The 19,478-nt window shown below is 52.4% G+C and overlaps 2 protein-coding genes across 4 annotated transcripts; both read left to right on the plus strand.

The window, feature by feature from the left end:
- Positions 1-1,888: 1,888 nt before the first annotated feature.
- Positions 1,889-6,152, plus strand: LOC137895432 (melanopsin-A-like). The gene is made up of 10 exons (XM_068740893.1): positions 1,889-2,025; positions 2,513-2,646; positions 3,116-3,319; positions 3,612-3,783; positions 4,206-4,382; positions 4,640-4,747; positions 4,832-5,027; positions 5,106-5,270; positions 5,809-5,868; positions 5,997-6,152. Exons 1-10 carry the CDS (start codon positions 1,889-1,891, stop codon positions 6,150-6,152), a joined length of 1,509 nt encoding a protein of 502 aa, XP_068596994.1.
- A 2,802-nt stretch (positions 6,153-8,954) lies between these two features.
- Positions 8,955-18,935, plus strand: LOC137895434 (LIM domain-binding protein 3-like). Of its 3 annotated transcripts, none has more exons than XM_068740895.1 (11): positions 8,955-9,142; positions 10,857-11,008; positions 11,481-11,553; positions 12,028-12,218; positions 14,085-14,264; positions 16,137-16,294; positions 16,383-16,752; positions 16,830-17,010; positions 17,234-17,354; positions 17,452-17,567; positions 17,652-18,935. In XM_068740895.1, the coding sequence occupies exons 1-11, from the start codon at positions 9,047-9,049 to the stop codon at positions 17,739-17,741; spliced, it is 1,728 nt and encodes a 575-aa protein (XP_068596996.1). In that variant the 5' UTR covers positions 8,955-9,046; the 3' UTR covers positions 17,742-18,935. The 3 variants fall into 3 exon arrangements, with proteins under 3 accessions (XP_068596996.1, XP_068596997.1, XP_068596999.1); XM_068740896.1 differs by lacking the exon at positions 12,028-12,218 and adding an exon at positions 13,638-13,660 and having other exon boundaries at positions 14,082-14,264; XM_068740898.1 differs by lacking the exon at positions 12,028-12,218 and adding an exon at positions 13,638-13,660.
- Positions 18,936-19,478: the final 543 nt, after the last annotated feature.

Raw genomic sequence — 19,478 nt, forward strand, 5'->3', positions numbered from 1 at the left:
GAAAAATACTTTCATCTTACTATAAAGATGGAAAACCCATAAAGATGAAGGTCTGGGTTCACTTTCACTTCACACCTAAGAAACGAATTATGTCATAGAGGAGAATTAAAAGGATCTGAAAACAAGAACGAACAGAGCATCTGTTCCCACTCAAAGGCTTTTATCTATAGTGCGAACAGAACCGCTGACGTAACGGAGCAGCACAAAAACAACCCGGAGGCCTTCAGAGATCTTCTGACCTCATCGTGAGGATAATAACGACGCTCATAAAGACACTGCAACCAACAGAACTCCGAGAGGCGCGTGAACGCACCACGGGGGCCGTCGGTGATTCAGAATCTCTGAAGAATAGTCAGATGAAGTTACTAAAACCTTTAACCTGTAACCTCACCTTTAATCCTATAACCTGCACACTCACCTGGTCTCCATCCTGCCCCCCCCCCCCCCCTCCTCCTCCTCCTCCTCCTCCTCCTCCTCCTCCTCCTCCTCCTCCTCCTCCATCAGGCGGAGCGCGTGAGGCGGAGCGACGAGGACGGACGGCGCGGGAGGCGCGCTCCTGCAGCGCACCGCTCGGCCGGGCGCCATCCCGTGCGGCGAGCTCGGGCCGAACTGCACGGCTCTGCCCCCCCCCCCCCCCCCCCCCGCGTGGAACGACCTCGGCTCCACGGTGAACGCTTCCCGGCAAGTGGGGTTCCAGCATCCTGCCTCCTGCCTCGACCCCCCCAACGGTGAGCCACTTATTCTGCCGGGCACGGCGCGCTTCGGCTGTTCGGCGAACTCCGTCAGGAAAATGATTTATTTAACATTTATTCTGTTTCTGCCAAAAGTCGAATATGAAACGCGACTCGGAAGACACGGAGACAAGTTCGGCTTCTCTTCGGCTTCTCTTCGGCTTTATTCGGCTTTATTCGGCCGCTCTTATTCCACTCGGCAGGAACGCCGTAAATCTGCGTGACTCTTTGTTCACCTGGTTCGGGCCGTTTTCCTTTGATCTCATCGACTCCAGGTCTCTGATGGGGATTCGAACGGAGCCGAATTTACCGCTCAGATGTGTTGATTTGAAAACAATCTCATTCCACGTGATAAGTGACGTCACACGTCCCAAATAAACTGGAGAATATTCAATATTCACTTTTTTCACCGAATTTGGTGGGACACAACTATTCTCTGCCCCCCCCCCCCCCCCCCTGTAAACCAGAATGTATTCTTTGATACCCTGAGCAGGTCATCTGATACTTATTGATCGGGTAGAATAACATTAGTTTCGTGATCTAATCTAATTTTAGCGCGGCCATGGCCCCTCCGGCGCCTGCAGCATGTTCGGGTGGCCGGTGCCGGACCGATCTGGTATTGATTGTTTGCTGTGTGATGTTGGACAAACATGTATTGACTGGTCAGGACGTCCATCAGCTGAAGTATTGATCCGGCTCAGGTCCATGTGTTTTTTTGAAGCGGTCAGGTCTCATGCCAACTTTCCACTGACGCTCACGTTTTAAACGGGGGGGGGGGGGGGGGGGGGCACGCAGAGGCTGCTGCCGGGCTGATCGCAGGCAGATATTGTGCAGCTGGATGCTGGTTGAAAGGCCTCGCCCTTGGTTTTTAAAGCGGGTCAAAGGTCACGGCGAGGTCTCCTCAGCTGCATCCGTTCTCCTCTGCCTCCACTCGCCTTTGATCAAACTGACAGTTTGATTCTGTGAAGTGGGGCTCAGTAACGGCCGAAGGAAGGAGGAGGGGCTGATGACCCGCCTGCAGGACGTGGACGGATGTGAATCCGTGATGTCGGATGATAAAGGTGGTTCTGCAAGAGGAACCAGAATAAATAATAAGTGTGACCAATCAGCAGCATCTCCTGTCCTGCCCCCCCCTCCCCCCCCCCCCCCAGGTGGCAATGTTGTCTGAGGCCCCGCACCCTTTCCCCACTGTGGACGTCCCTGACCACGCCCACTATACTATCGGCTCCGTCATCCTCGCCATCGGCATCACCGGCATGGTCGGCAACCTTCTGGTCATATATGCCTTTTGCAGGTAGGACAGCTTCCTGCTCCCAAATGCAGCCGCCGTCCTCCTCTGATCTCTCTGATCTCTCTGATCTCTCTGATCTCTCTGATCTCTCTGATCTCTCTGATCTCTCTGATCTCTCTGATCTCTCTGATCTCGCTGATCTCTCTGATCTCTCTGATCTCGCTGATCTCTCTGATCTCTCAGGCGCTTTCCAGGAAGCTTTCCTAAAAGTGCCGAAACACAATAATAAGAAATCAAAGCGTCATCTTCGCTAACAGGCTAACAAAGATGTTAGCCTGTTAGCGAAGCTAACACCTGATTGTCTTACAAGAGACGAAAAAGGATCCACGAGGAAGTCCTTCAACCCTCAGTGGGTGTGGCCTCTTTCTCGGCTGTCCTCCTTCCTGTCTGTCCAAGTGTCTCCATCGTGGTTGTGGTCTGGACGTGTTGGGCGTGGGCTTCAGGTGTTTTCTCTCACCGGTCCTCCTGCGTCTGCTTCCTGGTGTTGCAGGAGTCGCAGCCTGCGGACGCCGGCCAACATGTTCATCATAAACCTGGCCGTCACAGACCTGCTGATGTGCGTCACCCAGACGCCCGTCTTCTTCACCACCAGTATGCACAAGAGGTGGATCTTTGGAGAGAAGGGTACCAACAAACCACCACAGCACCGCCCACAGCACCACCCACCCCACCGCCCACAGCACCGCCCACAGCACCACCCACAGCACCGCCCACAGCACCGCCCACAGCACCACCCACAGCACCGCCCACAGCACCACCCACAGCACCACCCACAGCACCGCCCACAGCACCGCCCACAGCACCGCCCACAGCACCACCCCACAGCACCGCCCACAGCACCACCCCACCGCCCACAGCACCACCCCACAGCACCACCCACAGCACCACCCCACAGCACCGCCCACAGCACCACCCCACAGCACCGCCCACAGCACCGCCCACAGCACCACCCCACAGCACCGCCCCACCACCCACAGCACCACCCCACCGCCCACTGCACCGCCCACAGCACCACCCACAGCACCCACAGCACCGCCCACAGCACCGCCCCAGCAGCATCGTCCCGATCGATTCCGTCTCCTCCTTTCCTCAGGGTGCGAGCTGTACGCCTTCTGCGGCGCTCTCTTCGGGATCTGCTCCATGATCACGCTGACTGTGATCGCTGTGGATCGTTACTTCGTCATCACACGGCCGCTGACCTCCATCGGCGTGTTGTCACGGAAACGAGCCCTCCTCATCCTCATGGCGGCCTGGGCCTACTCGCTGGGCTGGAGCCTGCCGCCGTTCTTCGGCTGGAGTAAGGACCCGAACGGCCGAACCCCGCGACGCAATCCGTCGTGTTCAGTTTGTTGTTGTTTGTGAAGAATAAAAAAGACGTGGAGATTATTCAGGCACCTGGAGTTCAGCCCGGACCGGACTCACCTGGCTTTCATTCTCCAGAACGTCCCTCCCAGAATCCATCAGAACTAATCAGTCGTACGGGTTCGTGGTGTTTGAGGTCCAATGAGGAGGAGAAGCCGCATCCTCAGAGTCATAGTATAGTGTGTGTTCCTCTCTCTCTCCGTCTGCCCATGTCTCTCGCCCGTAAGGTGCCTACGTCCCGGAGGGTCTGATGACTTCCTGTACCTGGGACTACATGACCTTCACGCCGTCGGTGCGAGCGTACACCATGCTGCTCTTCCTCTTCGTCTTCTTCCTGCCACTTTCCATCATCATCTACTGCTACGTCTTCATCTTCCGTGCCATCCGCACCACCAGCCGGTCAGTCGAGTTCATGGGTTCCGTCCTCCTAATATTCAATATCAATTCATTTGTATAGATCATAACAGAGAGTCGTCTCAAGGCTCTTCACAGGCGGAGCAGGGAAAGACAGAACCCAACTTGTCCCCGCAAGAGCAAGAACTTTGGCGACGGAGGCAAGGGAAAGCTTCCCTTTACCAGGCAGAAACCTTGAACAGAACCTAAGGCTCACGGTGGGCGGCCATTTATTTTTGGACCGGTTGGGTTGAGAAAGAGAGAAAGAGGTAGAAAGACAGAGAGGGAGAGACAGAGACAAGGACAGAAAGGAGGAAAGACAAAAACAAACGCTATAACCCTTTACATAACAACACAACGAGGTGTGTGTGTGTGTGTGTGTGTGTGTGTGTGTGTGTGTGTGTGTGTGTGTGTGTGTGTGTTCTCAGGGCGGTAGGGAAGGTTCACGGCAGCGTTCACAGTCACAGCAGCACTCGGAACTCTGTGAAGAACTTCCAGCGGCTGCAGAACGAGTGGAAGATGGCGAAGATTGCCCTGATCGTCATCCTGCTCTACGTCGTCTCCTGGTCTCCGTACTCCAGCGTCGCGCTGACGGCCTTCGCCGGGTAAGGCGGGTCTAATGTCGAGGCTGCGGCTGCAGTTCCCCTAGCGCCCACCAGATGGAGGAAGAATTCGGATTGCGTCTGAACTTGACACTGAACCAAGGCCTTGAATGGCTAGCTGGTTAGCTTGGTAACATCTGTTGTGGGTGAAGTCTTTCCTGCCGTGGTTAGAACCAACTGAACGTCGCACAGGTGCGGATTGCCGGCTGGTTCCGCAGCACGGCTCATCGTAGCTTCACCTGCACCGTTTCCTGGTACAGGTATGCTGACATGTTGACCCCCTACATGAACTCTGTGCCTGCCGTCATCGCCAAGGCTTCAGCCATCCACAACCCCATCATCTACGCCATCACACACCCAAAGTACAGGTAACACACCTGACCCCATCATCGAGGCGATCACAAACCTCAAACTCGGGTATCGGGTAACGCATGGGCTTGATCTCTGTCCAGGTTAGCGTTAGCCAAGTACATTCCATGTCTCGGGGTCCTGCTCTGCGTCCGTCAGCGTGACCTCCGCTCCTCCAGCAGCAGCTTCACGTCGGCGCGTCGCTCCACTTTGACCAGCCAGACCTCCGACATCAGCAGCCAATTCAGGTGGCGCAACAACAGCAAGTCCCGCCTCTCCTCTGCATCCGACAGCGAATCTGTAAGCTCTGATCCGGTCGAGTTCACCTAAAGTGATGTAACAGAATAGTGGAGCAGGTGGGCGCGTTTTCCTTTGCAGGGTTTGACCGACACGGAGGCAGATCTGCCCAGTATGGGCTCCAGACCCGCCAGCCGCCAGGTGTCCTGTGACATCAGCAGGGACACCGCTGAGCTCCCGGACTTCAACCCCTTCTCCAGCTTCAAGAGCAAGATGAAGAGTCACGATTCAGGCATCTTTGAAAAGGTTCGCCTCTCAGATTCACATGATGCAGACATGCTAATCTTAGCTGCAGCTGTTGGAGACATGCTTATGTTAGAGGAAGCAGCTGCAGATATGCTAATGTTAGCTGTAGCTGCTATAGATATGCTTCCATTACAGTAGGGTGATGTAGGGTAAGGTATGGTAGAGCAAGGTAGGGTAGAGTATGGTAGGGTAGGGTAGAGTAGAGTATGGTAGGGTAGAGTATGGTAGGGTAGGGTAGAGTAGAGTATGGTAGGGTAGAGTATGGTAGGGTAGGGTAGAGTAGAGTATGGTAGGGTAGAGTAGAGTAAGGTAGGGTAGGGTAGAGTATGGTATGGTAGTGTAGAGTATAGTAGGGTAGGGTTAGGTAGGGTAGTGTAGGGTAGGGTAGCGTAGGGTAGAGTAGAGTAGAGTAGAGTAAGGTAGGGTAGAGTAGATTATTCTGGATGAAGCAGATTAGAACCGGCTGCAGGTCGTTGAACTTCCGGGTGTTTTGCGGGTCAGGCTGTTCATCCCTTTCATGTCTTTTTGGTTCTGCCAGACGTCCTTTGACGCAGAGGTATCCGTGATGGGCATCAGGGAGCACAGCAGCATCCCAAATGTGAGGACAGTTCAGCTATCTAGTTTACCTTTATGATCCAGAACCTAAACTGGATAAACAGGCGTAGATTAAATTCACTGCTTTCTGTGTGAAGCCTCCTTGTTTCCTCTTTTGGTTTCCTCTGACAGAGCGGAGACTTCTCAGAGGGACACGCGATGAGAGGTCGAATCCCGAGCATCGTCGTTACGTCTGAGTCCAGCCCCTTCCTTGCTATTGGCCACAAAGGTTCCAGCACCTCCCGCCCCAAGACGGCCAACAATAACTCGGGGGTGGGGTCTGGTTAGAGCTCCGCCCTCCCAGCTGGTGACCTGAAGCTTTGAACAGATGAGTTCACCTGAGGCCATGACAGGAAGTTGTCCCGTTTTAAACGAAAATTAGTCCAAATGGCTGTTACCATGGATACTGCAGAATAATATGAGCTGATCATAAATTCTGGAAGGATGTGATTTTTGATAAACAATGTACATTTTTGGGGAGACACAGAATCTATCAGGTTAAATTATTTTATTATCGTACTTTTAAAGCTATGTCATTTTTGTTTTTGACATTTAACACTTTCTTGGTCCTTCCAGCTGATTGGACGTCTGAGTGACGGTAGTTAGTTTAAAGAACTACTTGAAGTACAACTCCTGCGTGACTCAATAAATCTTTAATTTAACTCAAAGAAACTCTTAATCAGATAAATTCAAAAGGTCACGATGTTCCGTTCAAGCTTTCTATGGCCTTCAGCTGAAATACTCTCGTGTTCTAGTAAAGTGTCAAAGTCTGTTTTATTCAGTCATTCTTCTATTATCTGTATTTTTCCTGCACATTCCTCTGCAGTCATGTGACACATTGTTTATTATTTTCTGATCAACTACAAAATTTAACCCAAACATCAAAAATGTTCAAATTGTAAAAGGTGTAGTCCGAATTTGTCTTAGTTTTATAGTCAATGAAAGACAGGGGGCGTATTAACAGATGAAATGGAGCACTAAAATCAACCATGAGAGCTAAACTGATTGATGACATCACGATGACATCACTACCTGAACATGCATCTGTTTCCCGTCTAGTTTTCTGTTCCTGTTTCTTGATTCCGAAGTTTTATTTGCTTCTCCTGGTCACTGTTTGTCTTTATTTATTTATTTTATAAATAAATATCTGTTGTTTGAACGCGTCTCATTATAATCGACTCAAACAAAACCAGAGACTGGTTCATGAGAACACCGAGTCTGTGTGGACGGGGTCTGGAATCTGGATCCGGATTCAGGTCGCTGGAACGTCAACACAACCACATCTGAGGGCAGAGGCTAGCGCTAGCATAGCCTGAGAACTAGCGGTCATGTAGTTTAGCATGAGAGCGAAGCTTTATTCAGCGGTAATTAACTAGCAGCTAACTGGAGATTAACTAGCAGCTAACTGGGGATTAACTAGTGACTACCGTAACTGCTTTTGAACTGCTGGTAAACTGGAGACTAACCGTTGTTTGACTGGGGGATTACTACTCGCTAACTGGAGGCTAACTGGTGACCTTCCAGTACAACATTTGTCCCAGTTAACTCATGACCCAGAGGAGATTACTTTTAATCTGGATCTATTCCGGCCTCTCCACCTGATAGGCTGACTCCACCTGCTGATCATTAGCAGCCCCTCCCCTTCCTCCTCTTCCTCCTCCCACTCTGCACCGGAGGCGGGATGAGCATCCCGGCGAATGGAGCTGCAGGAGAGGCGTCTGACTCCTGCAGGTATGACACACCTGTATCTGAACGTTTGCAGGCCTGACCCCAGACAGATAAACGCCACGCGGCCCGGAGGGTACGCTGATTTCACTACCCGGAGTCTCCCTGCAGCTGGGCGGGGCGACGAGGTGAGGGGTCATCCACGTGTCAGAGCTGTGTGTTTTTAGTCGAATAATTTTAGGTTTGTATTTGTTGTTGTGAGATGACTTCAGTTAAATATGGGTGACTTTGCCCTCCCCGTCCACGGACGCTGACAACCTGAGCAGGTTCGGGTTGTGAGTTAGTTCAATCCCTATTGGCTCGTCCGGGGACTGGGATTCCTCAGCGGGACAAAGGCGTCTAAACTTAGCCGCTGATATAACAGGCCGGGCAGATCAGGCTGCTCTGGGATCAGATCTGAAGCTGAGTAGCAGACATGAGCATTAAACACATTTGTGCCTCTGACATTGTATGCAATCAGTTTCCATGGTGACCACAACATGGTGTTCACGGAATATATTTTTCTTGTCACTCAAGTAATAATACATTCATGTAAAACAGTAAAAAATATGTCCTCTAGTGAGAAGTTGCTCTGTCGTTGCTGTCAAGTGAACAGACTGGGGCTATGCTATCTTAAAGGTAGCTGCCCTGCTAGCCACAAGGTAGCTAAACGTTATGTTGACATGAAATGTTCAGCCACTGCTTTGCAAAAGTCAGTAGCCAGTAGCAGTTAGCAACGAGTAGCAGTACATAGCCAGTAACAGTTAGCAGCCAGTCACAGTAAGCAACCAGTAGCAGTGGGCACTGTTGCCCCGCCCTGCCGTAGTGATTGGTGGGGGTGATCCCTGAGGGGATTGGAACCCGCGGCCACCAGTCTGCCGCTGACCTTTCACTATCGGAGACTCTTAAGACTTGACCTTTCTGATCCGGTTTTATCACCACGGGGGTACATTTCCTCTCTCTGCCCCTGATTGGGCCTGAGGGAAACCCCGGCTGTAACGGGACCGGGGGTGATGGAGGGTGAGGGGGGGGGGGGGTCTAGAATAATCTGTTGGGTCTATATTAGCCCCGGTGAATCACGGCAGGCCTGGCATACCTGGTCTCCCCTTTCACACCATATTAGTCCACTCCCCCCTCCTCACCCACCCTGCCTCACCCTGCCTCACCCCTCCGCCCCCCACAATGCACCAGCGCCATCGGCATCTATTCTTAGGCTGTCTCTTCAGCTCGTCCGAGCAGGCAGGTCCTCTTCTTCCTCCTCTCTTCTCTTTTTCTCGTCTTCTTTCTCCTTTTGATTCCTCACATTTCTCCCTTCCAGCTCAGGTTTTGTTTCCTCCTCTTCCTCCCTCCGCCCGTTTGATTTCCTTCTCCGTGTCCTTTCAGAGGATCCTCGCCGCCGGCCGTCCCTTCCATCCGTCCAGCCGCCGTGGTTTTTTTTATTCCGTCCACCTGTGAGGATCTCGTGTTTGTCTGGAAGAATGAGCGCCTACACCGTGTCGCTGCCCGGCCCCGGGCCCTGGGGCTTCAGGCTGCAGGGGGGGAAGGACTTCAACATGCCGCTGACCATCTCCAGGGTAAGACTGCAACAGCTGGTTGGGCCCCAGCAACCGCTCAGTATGGGGGGGGGGGGGGGGGGTAGAGCCTGAAACCAGAGCGGGGGGCTGGTTACCTCTTCCTCTCTCTTCCTCATCCACAGGAGAATGAACTGCACCTGTTGTCAGGAGCCAATAGTGGGGTTGACCTTTGACCTTCTCTGTTGGCTCTGCAGGCAGTTCTGTTGCATGGAATGTACATCCCTCCATCCATCATATATTTTCTGTCGTGTCTTTGGGGGCGTTCAGGCCCGTCATGGCGGCGGCGTTGATCTTGCGTTGATGAAGTGTCTTCCCATCATCCTTTGGGGCTCCGATAGGGTGTGATGTCATTCTGTTGAGTCTCTGAGGCTTTCAACATATTTAACCGAACTAGACCAAACTAATTTGTCTGAGATGTTTCCAGATGATTTCTTCTCTGCCACAGCTGACCTCCAGCCACCAGGTGGCGCTCTGAGCTGCTCTAATGAGCTGTCGGTCAGTGTGAAAGCTGAGCCCCCTAGTAACCGGACCCGGCTGGGCCACAGGGGCTGATTCAGCCTCCAGATCAGGGAATCCCAAATGCTTTTCCACCGGGGAACCCCGAGAGATCTGTGGCGCCGAGCGGATCGGGTTTTGAGGGCAACCGATGTTGGTTCTGGACAGTCCGGCCTCCAGCGACTTCCTGCCGATGGTCTGCCCTGCAGTGTGGCGGCGAGCTGCCGAGGCCGCCGACAGGCAGGAGACTGTTTTTAGCTTCTGAAGGTCGGCTAGCGCTCACAGAGCTTATCAGTTACCGCAGCTGTCATTCAGTGTGTCTGACGAACTCCAGGTCCACTAAAATCACACGGACCTTCAGTTCAACGTTATCGGTCGGTTCAGATTGGAGTCGGTTCAGATTGGAGTCGGATCAGATTGGAGTCGGTTCAGACTGGAGCCGGATCAGACTGGAGTCGGATCAGACTGGAGTCGGATCAGATTGGAGTCGGATCAGATTGGAGTCGGTTCAGATTGGAGTCGGTTCAGACTGGAGCCGGATCAGATTGGAGTCGGATCAGACTGGAGTCGGTTCAGACTGGAGCCGGATCAGATTGGAGCCGGATCAGATTGGAGTCGGATCAGACTGGAGTCGGTTCAGACTGGAGCCGGATCAGATTGGAGCCGGATCAGATTGGAGTCGGATCAGACTGGAGTCGGATCAGACTGGAGTCGGTTCAGATTGGAGTCGGTTCAGATTGAAGTCGGTTCAGATTGGAGTCGGTTCAGATTGGAGTCGGTTCAAATTGAAGTCGGTTCAGATTGGAGTCGGTTCAGATTGGAGTCGGTTCAGATTGAAGTCGGTTCAGATTGAAGTCGGTTCAGATTGGAGTCGGTTCAGATTGAAGTCGGTTCAGATTGGAGTCGGTTCAGACTGGAGTCGGGTCAGACTGGGGTCTCTTTAGCATGCTAACATGAACGTAGGCTGCCTATCCCATTTATATAGACACAAGCCCCGCCCAGATGGCGTCTGCGTTTCTGTATTCTGATGTCTGAACCCACTGGAGGTGAAACGGGCGTGGCGTAGTAACGTGTTCAAGGTCTGCATCCCACGCCGGGGGGTCTAGCTGTCGTAGCAACAGGAAGTTGTTACGGGGAGAAGAAACGATGCTAAGCTAAATGCGCTCAAGGTGGCGCTGTTTAGTGAAGCTAAGCCGGATGTTTGTCCGTGTTCACACAGATCACTCCGGGCAGCAAGGCGGCACATGGCAACCTGGTCCAGGGTGATGTCATCGTGGCCATCGATGGCGTCACCACCGAGGGGATGACCCACCTGGAGGCCCAGAACAAGATCAAGATGGCCGCCTACAACCTGGCCCTCACCATGACCAAGTAAGGACACCCGAGAGTCGACAGACAGCAGTGCGGTGACAGGAAGCTGCGCAAACTCAAGCCTCCTTTACAGATAGAAGCTCCTGAATCACGCGGAACACGGAACACGGAACACGGAACACGGAACGCGGAACATGGAACACGAAACACGGAACACGGAACACGGAACACGGAACGCGGAACATGGAACACGAAACACGGAACACGGAACGCGGAACATGGAACACGAAACACGGAACACGGAACGCGGAACAGCTTATCGGCTGCAGGAGTTTAGCTTTGGTGCTTCCAGAGTTGTGATCCTGTTGATTTATATTTATATTTGCTTTGTTGACGTGTTTTTATTTATGTCGCCATAAAATGAAACATTTCACGATGAGTTTATAATGAAGCTGAAAATTCATTTCAAACTTATTAAAACTTAAATATTTTGACCGTTGTTAAAATTAACCAGCTTAATTTCTTCCCGCAGATCGAAGCGGCCTGTTCCGATGATGACGCCACGGGTGGACATGGCTTCTATCCCCATGATCCCTCACCAGCAGGTAATTTTACCCATGATGCATTTCTGCTGCATCAGACTGGCGCTGCAGACTTAAAGCCTTTATTTGTGCTCTCGGCTGATTTTAAGACGGATTTCATCTCTGACAAACTGACCAAGATTTATCCAAAGCAAAACTAGTAAACAAACACACAAACAAACACACAAACAAACACACAAACACTGTCAAACAAGCTGATTAAAGTTTAAAGAGCAGAATGAATACTTAAAATAGAGGCTAATAATTATACTGAAAATATTAGTATCCTCACAAAAATAGAGCTTAAAATATTTAAAATAATTATTATAAAAGGTGTCGATAATGAGATGGAGGCAAATATGGAATTTGTTGATTTGGTGATTTTAGAAATATTTCTGATTTAACTTCAGGACTGCTCTTTCGACATATTGATCAGATATTGATCGCTGTTACTCAACATTCTCTGCTCCTTCCCCGACCCGCCTCCTCCATGTCAAGCCTCAGTCCGTGCAGGTCAATGGCCGCGTGTCGACCTGCAGCGCCCCCTCCACGCCTGCAGAGGCAGACTCTCCAGGGGGGAGAGTGGCGCTCGGCCCGGCTAAGAGGACGCAGTATAACTCGCCCATCGGCCTGTACTCAGAGGAGACTCTGAGGGAGATGGCGGCCGTTCAGGCGGGTCGTCCTGAGGGGTATGTAGAGGCCCGAGAGCAAAACACTTAAAGGAACAGTTCACCCCCCCAAAAAAAACTCAGGTTCCCTCCCACCCCGATCTCACGCCGAGAGACATTCAGGTGAACATTTCTGACGTTTCTCCGTTCTTCAAAAGACCTCAAGAAGGAGACGAGTTAGAAACACCTGAAGAAGAAGAGACTAGTTTGAAAATGACTTGTCGGTTAAAATCCACGGGTCCTCAGACGGACAGCTTTAGCTTAGCATAGCCCATCGGTTAATGGCGTGTCCTTTTCCTTCAGGTGTTGTAAACCCGTCTTGTCTTCTTCAGGTGTTCAGCGGGACAGTGTAACCCTGTCTAGTGTGGAGCTCTAGAAATGTTTGTGGACTCCATCGTCACCTGGATGATGATGATGATGAGGAGGAGGAGGAGCAGATGTTTCTCCAGCTGTTTCTCAGACTCAGAGCTGCTCTGCTAACAGATCAATCTTCACGTCCATCTTCTGTCCTGCATTTGGTCTCGACCGTCTTTCGAGCCGCTGGATGCTCCGCTACGCTCTGTCACAGTCTTCCCTTCAGGCGTCTAGCTTTAGCTATGTAGCCTAGCGCTCTGCGTCCCAGCATTAGCGTTGGCGGCTCTGCCTCTGAGACCCCCCCCCAGCTCCTCGCCATCCCGCCATGTTGTTGGATGCGTCCACCGCTTCTCTGAGCCTCCGCAGCTTCGGACAGAAGGGACAATCTGTGGGACATCAGAACATTCAGTGTCTCCTGAGCACAGTAACGCTAACACAAGATAGCATCAATGACGATCCGGTAAAGCTAGCTATCGCTGGGGGGGGGGGGGTGCAAGCCCAGCGTTACCCAGCATGCCTGTGGCGTGTCCTCAATCTGATTGGGTTACTGTGTCACTGAAGAGGACAGACACCTGTTGGCTCCTCTGGCAGCGGCTAAAGGTCAGGGAACCTTCCGGACACGCGTTGTTAACACGCACGCACACACACACGCACACACGCACACACACGCACACACACACACACACACACGCACACGGCTCCGGAAACAAACGTTCCTTCAGGACGGGTCCGACTCATTCAGACGAGTACCAGCGCCAAGGAAGCTCACAGGTGGGTTGGAACAGGAATTCAACCAATCAGGAATCATCTCCATCCCCTTTAAAGCCAGGTGTGTCACACCTGGAGCTGCTGCTTCGCCGCCGTCGCTGGTCGACCTGAGGACCAGCAGGCGGCTCCCGGTGGAATGAAAGACCCAGTCCGGGTTCACACAGTGAAAGTGTCTCTCCTCAGCTCGGCCGTCTCATCGGGGGGAACCTCAGATTGTTGTCAGGATCATTTACCTGTCCGCCCCGCCTCCCTCACCTGTAGGACGACTCCTCTAACGGTCTCTGTCTTCTCTGTCTCCTCTCTGCCGGTCAAAAAAAGATTTTCACCCCCGCTGCTCCCAAGTTAGTATCCTCAGTGTGTGTGTGTGTGCGTGTGTGTGTGTGTGCGCGTGCGTGTGTGTGTGCGTGTGTGTGTGCGTGTGCCTGTGCGTGTGTGCGTGTGTGCGCGTGTGTGTGCGTGCGTGCGTGTGCGTGAGTGTGCGTGTGTGCGCGTGCGTGTGCGTGTGTGTGTGTGTGTTGCGCTGCGGGACGGAGGTCCAGGAGGGAACGGCTTTAAGGCTTCAAACTGAGGCCGCATCCCAGACCATCATCTGCTGTAGCCCCGCCCACCAGGGGGCGTTTACAGCTGCATGAGAATGAGGCGTGAAGCAGATCTGATTGGCTGTTTGCTGTGAGCATGGTTTTCTTCTCCCAGTTTCTCAGCTTCACCTCTACCTCTTCCTCCGCCCCGTCCTTCCTCTTCCTCTTCCTCACCGCCTGTCAGCAGCTTCGCCCCTGGAACCTTGGACTCCGCCCCCCCCATGCATAAGCCCATAGAGGTGAAAGGCCCCGGCGGCAAGGCCACCATCATCCACGCCCAGTACAACACGCCCATTAGCATATACTCACAGGAGTCCATCATGGACGCCATCGCGGGGCAAACGCAGGGAACGGCGCCTGACGCAGGGTAAGAGCGCCCGTCACCGCCGCCCTCCTCTTCCTCAGCAATGGACCCGCCTCTCCTCAGACACCTCCTGTTTTCTCCTCCTCATCGCCTTAAAAGTTAATAGAAATATACCTTCTGGTAAAAGCTTTAACAACCATTGACCAAATTGGGAGAGGCTCCGCCCCCTCCCTAAACAGGATGTGTACTATGTACTGGAATGACTGCAGTGTTCAACCACTGTGGCGTTCTGCTGCCCTCTGCTGGACATCAGCGGCATGACCTTCGTGCAGATCGATGCTGCTGGATTGTTTGCTGTGTCTTCGTACACTAACCGCGTGGCGTGGCGTGGCGTGGCGTGGCGTGGCGTGGCGTGGCGTGGCGTGGCGTGGCGTGGCGTGGCGTGGCGTGGCGTGGCGTGGCGATGTCTGCATGTTGTCCCCCGTGGTAAAGACGAAGCCACCGACAGACACAAACTGGTGTTACTGGTCCTGATGGGAAACTGAATGTTCTGATTCCTCTCCTCCACATAAAGATTAAAAAAAACAATTCTCTCATTCACAACACCAGCCAATCAGAGCCAACCGTTGCATCCATCTGATGACGTCATCATCTCCATCATCAAAATACTACAATTACACGTCGTCATGGAAACCGTGATAATCGTACAATCGGGTCGGCGATGCGGGGTTCGGGTTCCGTCTGAAACTATTCCAAGCGAGAACTTTACAGTCCCTGTTAAGTCCCTGATGCTCTCCAGTCGCTGTGACCGGGTTTGGCTTTCGGGGGTTTGGCGCCCCCTGTCTGTGGTTGCAGTATTATCCCAGGTAGGGATCATCTGGTAGACAGCAGCTCCCCCGTCTATCAGGCCGTCCAGAGAGCAGAGACGGAGCTGGACCTGGCTGAGAGAGACCGCCGCAGCGCCAACATGCAGTCCAAGTCCTTCCGGGTCCTAGCCCACATGACCAGAACCGAGTCCAGTGAGTGTCCTGAGCGCGTTCATCTCAGATGTTTGATTCTAACTGGGTTCTGACGGCGCCTCCTGTTTCCTGTCTGTTTCAGCAACGGTAGAGGAACAGGAGGAAGCACCGAGGAGGAGCAGGTAGGCAGCAGAGCTCCGTTAGAAAGCTGCTGCTGAGCCCACCCCCTCACCAGGCTTCTCACCTGCGCACTCTGCCACGCCCCCCCCAAACACGTGGCCACACCTCTCACCTCTACTCGCTACCAATGTGGCAAAGAAAACAAAGTTAATACAACATCATTTACAGTCAACGAGGGAGTGTTTCTCTTTCTGGGATCGTATTGGGTGAGATCAATGCGGTAGGTGTAGGCCCACGATGGAGCTAGCTGAAATGCTGCAGCAGGTGCAGCGTCACCTGAGCATCACCTGAGCATCACCTCGTGTGTCATTACATCGTCTGTCATCGTTATGACATCACAGTTTCAACGTGAACCGGTTTAATGGGTGCAAAGAAATGTGGAGTCAAATCACAGAGCAGCAACAAGCGCTTCCTTTACCTGCTACACTGACAGGTGTGTACACTCCTACACCTGGTGTGTGTGTGTGTGTGTGTGCGTGGCTGTACCGTAGCCATACTGAGCATGCTCCAGCTTCTGATGCCTCCGCCACCCCTCAGAGGTAACCAATCAGCTCTCAGTGCTACTAGCTGCTAACTATTATTAGGACCTTTTTTTCTTTTCCCTTTCTCAAACGCTCCGCCCCGGTCAGGTGAGTCTCCGCATTGCTTGATGTCACTGCGTGGTGAGAGCAGGCGTTTGAGGTGAATGGGCGTGTCTACAGGATGTCGACGTCATGGTGTCACGTTTCATTGGCTGTAGAAATAAACCGCGTATTTCAGTTTGAAGCAGTAACGAGTCGACCGTGTTTCCGCCCAGCCACTACAACCAGCCTCCGGCAATGCATCAGGCTCCACAAGCCCCGCCCCCACAGCAGTACCAGCAGCCCCCCACACAACAAAGCTCCATTCAGATCCCTCTTGGCTCCGCCCCTCCCAAGGCAGTCAGCACCGCCTGCATCTACCCCTCCCAGCCAGGTGAGAACCCACATGGTCGGGGGGGGGGGGGGGGGGGGGGGTCTTACCTGCAGGTCCACGGGGGGGTAATGGTTTCCTTCACCTCCAGCCTCTGCTCCTGCACCTCCTCCTGCTCCTGCTCCCGTCCGAGCACCGCCCCACCCTCCAGCCTCTGCCCCACCTACTCATTCCTCGGCCCACAGGCCCCCGTGGGTAGCTGACCCCACCTTTGCTGACAAGTTTGACCCAAGTAAGACGACCACCGCCATTAAGGTGCAACCGCTGCCCCAGGCTGCTCCGCCACCACCAGCATATATCCCCAACCCTTCCGCTGCCACACCTGCGGTTCCCAGTCCCGCCCCAATAACCCCAAGCCCTGCCCCTTTCTCTCCTGTGGCAAGGGGCGTGGCTCAAAGGGCAGAGAGGTTTGCAGCCAGCAGCCGTACGCCTCTGTGTGGAGCTTGCAACAGCGTCATCAGGTAACGAGCACCCGCGTCGTCGTAGAATAGGCTCCGGACGGACGGTACCGACCCGCCGGTGTTGTTGTTGGCTCCAGGGGCCCCTTCCTGGTGGCCCTCGGCCGATCCTGGCACCCCGAGGAGTTCCACTGTCACTATTGCCACATGTCTCTGGCCGACGTCAGCTTCGTGGAGGAGCAGAACAACGTCTACTGTGAGAACTGCTACGAGGAGTTCTTCGCTCCCACCTGCGCCCGCTGCAGCACCAAGGTCATGGGGGTGAGATGCTCCACCTGTACACCCGCTTACCTTAGGACAGGCTGCGGGGAGCGCATGGCCTACGAGGCTCCGCGCCGACGGTGACGTCGCCGCTAGCACCGGACGCTCTCAGGGCGGACGGATGAAAGACATTCGAGTCTGTTTGAGCCTGACCCTTTAGCCACATGCTACGTGCTACATACGTGTGACCTTTGCTCCCGCCTGCTGTTCGGCGTTCTTCCAGGAAGTGATGCACGCTCTGCGCCAGACGTGGCACACCACCTGCTTCGTGTGCGCCTCCTGCGGGAAACCCTTCGGCAACAGCCTCTTCCACATGGAAGACGGAGAACCGTACTGCGAGAAGGGTATGAGGTTCTGACAAACCGCGGGGGGGGGGGGGGGGGGTTAAAGGTCAGTCCGTCAGAATGAGCTCGTAAAGTCCCTCTCTGTCTGCCCCCCCAGATTATGTCGCCCTCTTCAGCACGAAATGCCACGGCTGCGACTTCCCGGTCGAAGCTGGCGACAAGTTCATCGAAGCTCTGGGTCACACCTGGCACGACACCTGCTTCGTCTGCGCGGTAAGAGGCAGAAACAGGAAGTGCTCACACGGGCACGCTTTAACGCTAAACGCAGAAACGCAGCGTCGTCTCCTCCGGCTGCAGGTTTGCCACATCAACCTGGAGGGCCAGCCGTTCTACTCGAAGAAGGACAAGCCTCTGTGCAAGAAGCACGCCCACGCCATCAACGTGTAGGCCGCATGGCGAGCGGCGTCACGCTAGCTACGCTCTGGTGTTTTGTGATCGGATGGTTGAACAAATTATTCTGTAAAAAACAGAAACTTGTCCTGAGCAAACGCGTCCGGATGTCCATCGGTCGTTTTCTTCTGGAAATGACTTCAGTGTCTTGTGGGTCAGGGGTCAGGGGTCGCGGGGGGGGGGGGCAATTAAAGATCATTCAACTGATGAATGTAAAATATATATATAAAAACATTACGGAATGGATGCCACTAAATTCAGTTAATAAGAATAAATTGTTTTGTTGTGTCTCTTACTAAAAAATAATTTAAAGTGATTAAATATATGGTATTTTATTTCTTTGAACAAAATAGAGACAAAATAAACTTTTACCACAAAATATAATTTAACAATTTGTTTGTTATAAAATTTGAAATCAATGTTATTTTTAATATTAATGCACAAACGGGATGTTCTTACTTGTTTAGGTGGCTTGAATGTTTTTCTTTCTTTTCTTTTTTTCTATGTTACGAAACTAACAAATTATTTTATTATTCATGTTTGGATCAGAACATCAAACATCAGAACATCAAACGTCCCTGTGCACGTCAAACACTAAATCTTGGTTTACTGTGCTGGTTTTGGTCAGAACTCGATCATTTCCTTTCTCAATCTTTAACAAGTCTTGAACCCGGTCTGTACTGAGACACAGGGTGGTGCTGGACTGGACTGACCCGACTGTTCTGGACTGGACTGACCCGACTGTTCTGGACTGGACTGACCCGACTGTTCTGGACTGGACTGACCTGACTGTTCTGGATTAAATTGACCCGACTGTTCCGGACTAAAGTGACCCGACTGTTCTGGATTAAATTGACCCGACTGTTCCGGACTAAAGTGACCCGACTGTTCTGGATTAAATTGACCCGACTGTTCCGGACTGAAGTGACCCGACTGTTCTGGGTGGCGGCGAGGGGCCTTCTCCCCCCCCCACCCCCACCCCGGGCGGCTTGTCCTGCTGGTGTACAGTTTTTACTCTTTTATACGCCCTGTTGCTCAGTGACTGCGTCCGTCCTCCACTAGCGGCAGCAACTGGTGGAGGTTATTACTGGTTTGGACTGGAAGTGAAACGTTCAGCAAGTTCAGCTGCTTCTTTACACCTGTTTGAAAAATGTTCACATTACAACTTGAATAAAACCAGCACTTCTAACATTTTTATGGTTTTATTCTTTTGTTCTCTCACAATTAGACGCGGCAGATCTAAAAACCTCTGATCTGTTCTGAAAAAGAGGATCAGAGACACAAAACTGTGATCCTCAGGGATGCAGCTAATGCTTATTAGTATTATTATTATTAGGTCTGTTAGGCTCGACTCTGACTCTCCCTCCAGCAGGTGGCGCTGTTTCACTGGGACCACATCAAGTTGAGAACGTCAGTTCCGTCTGACGTCACACCGAAAATATACGAACTGAGCAAACAAAATGTTTTAAAATACACAGAAAAAAAGTGTCTGTGTATTTTAAAACATTTTGTAGTTTGACTTTCCTGTTTATTCCCTCGAAGGTCAGTTCGATGAGAGTCGGAAATACGCAACCGGAAGTGGTTTTGTTTTTTGTTTTTGATTTGTACACACACACACAGCTGTTTGTTTCCTACACGTTGTCGAATGCAGTATATTATACCACAGTACATTATACTACAGTACATTATACTACAGTATAATGCTCACTGTTAACTGTTAATTTGGCCGTGGTT

Source organism: Brachionichthys hirsutus, chromosome 7, assembly GCF_040956055.1.
Source record: "Brachionichthys hirsutus isolate HB-005 chromosome 7, CSIRO-AGI_Bhir_v1, whole genome shotgun sequence".
Classification (NCBI taxonomy): domain Eukaryota; kingdom Metazoa; phylum Chordata; class Actinopteri; order Lophiiformes; family Brachionichthyidae; genus Brachionichthys; species Brachionichthys hirsutus.

What these genes read in the sequence shown, in the direction of transcription:
- LOC137895432 (XM_068740893.1), top strand. Translation starts at nt 1,889, where the DNA reads ATGTTGTCTGAGGCCCCGCACCCTTTCCCCACTGTGGACGTCCCTGAC. An exon ending in GCCGCCGTTCTTCGGCTGGA is followed by an intron (nt 3,320 to 3,611) that starts GTAAGGACCCGA and finishes CTCGCCCGTAAG; the next exon opens with GTGCCTACGTCCCGGAGGGT. An exon ending in ATCACACACCCAAAGTACAG is followed by an intron (nt 4,748 to 4,831) that starts GTAACACACCTG and finishes ATCTCTGTCCAG; the next exon opens with GTTAGCGTTAGCCAAGTACA.
- LOC137895434 (XM_068740895.1), top strand. Translation starts at nt 9,047, where the DNA reads ATGAGCGCCTACACCGTGTCGCTGCCCGGCCCCGGGCCCTGGGGCTTC. An exon ending in TGCCGCTGACCATCTCCAGG is followed by an intron (nt 9,143 to 10,856) that starts GTAAGACTGCAA and finishes GTGTTCACACAG; the next exon opens with ATCACTCCGGGCAGCAAGGC. An exon ending in CCATGATCCCTCACCAGCAG is followed by an intron (nt 11,554 to 12,027) that starts GTAATTTTACCC and finishes CTCCATGTCAAG; the next exon opens with CCTCAGTCCGTGCAGGTCAA.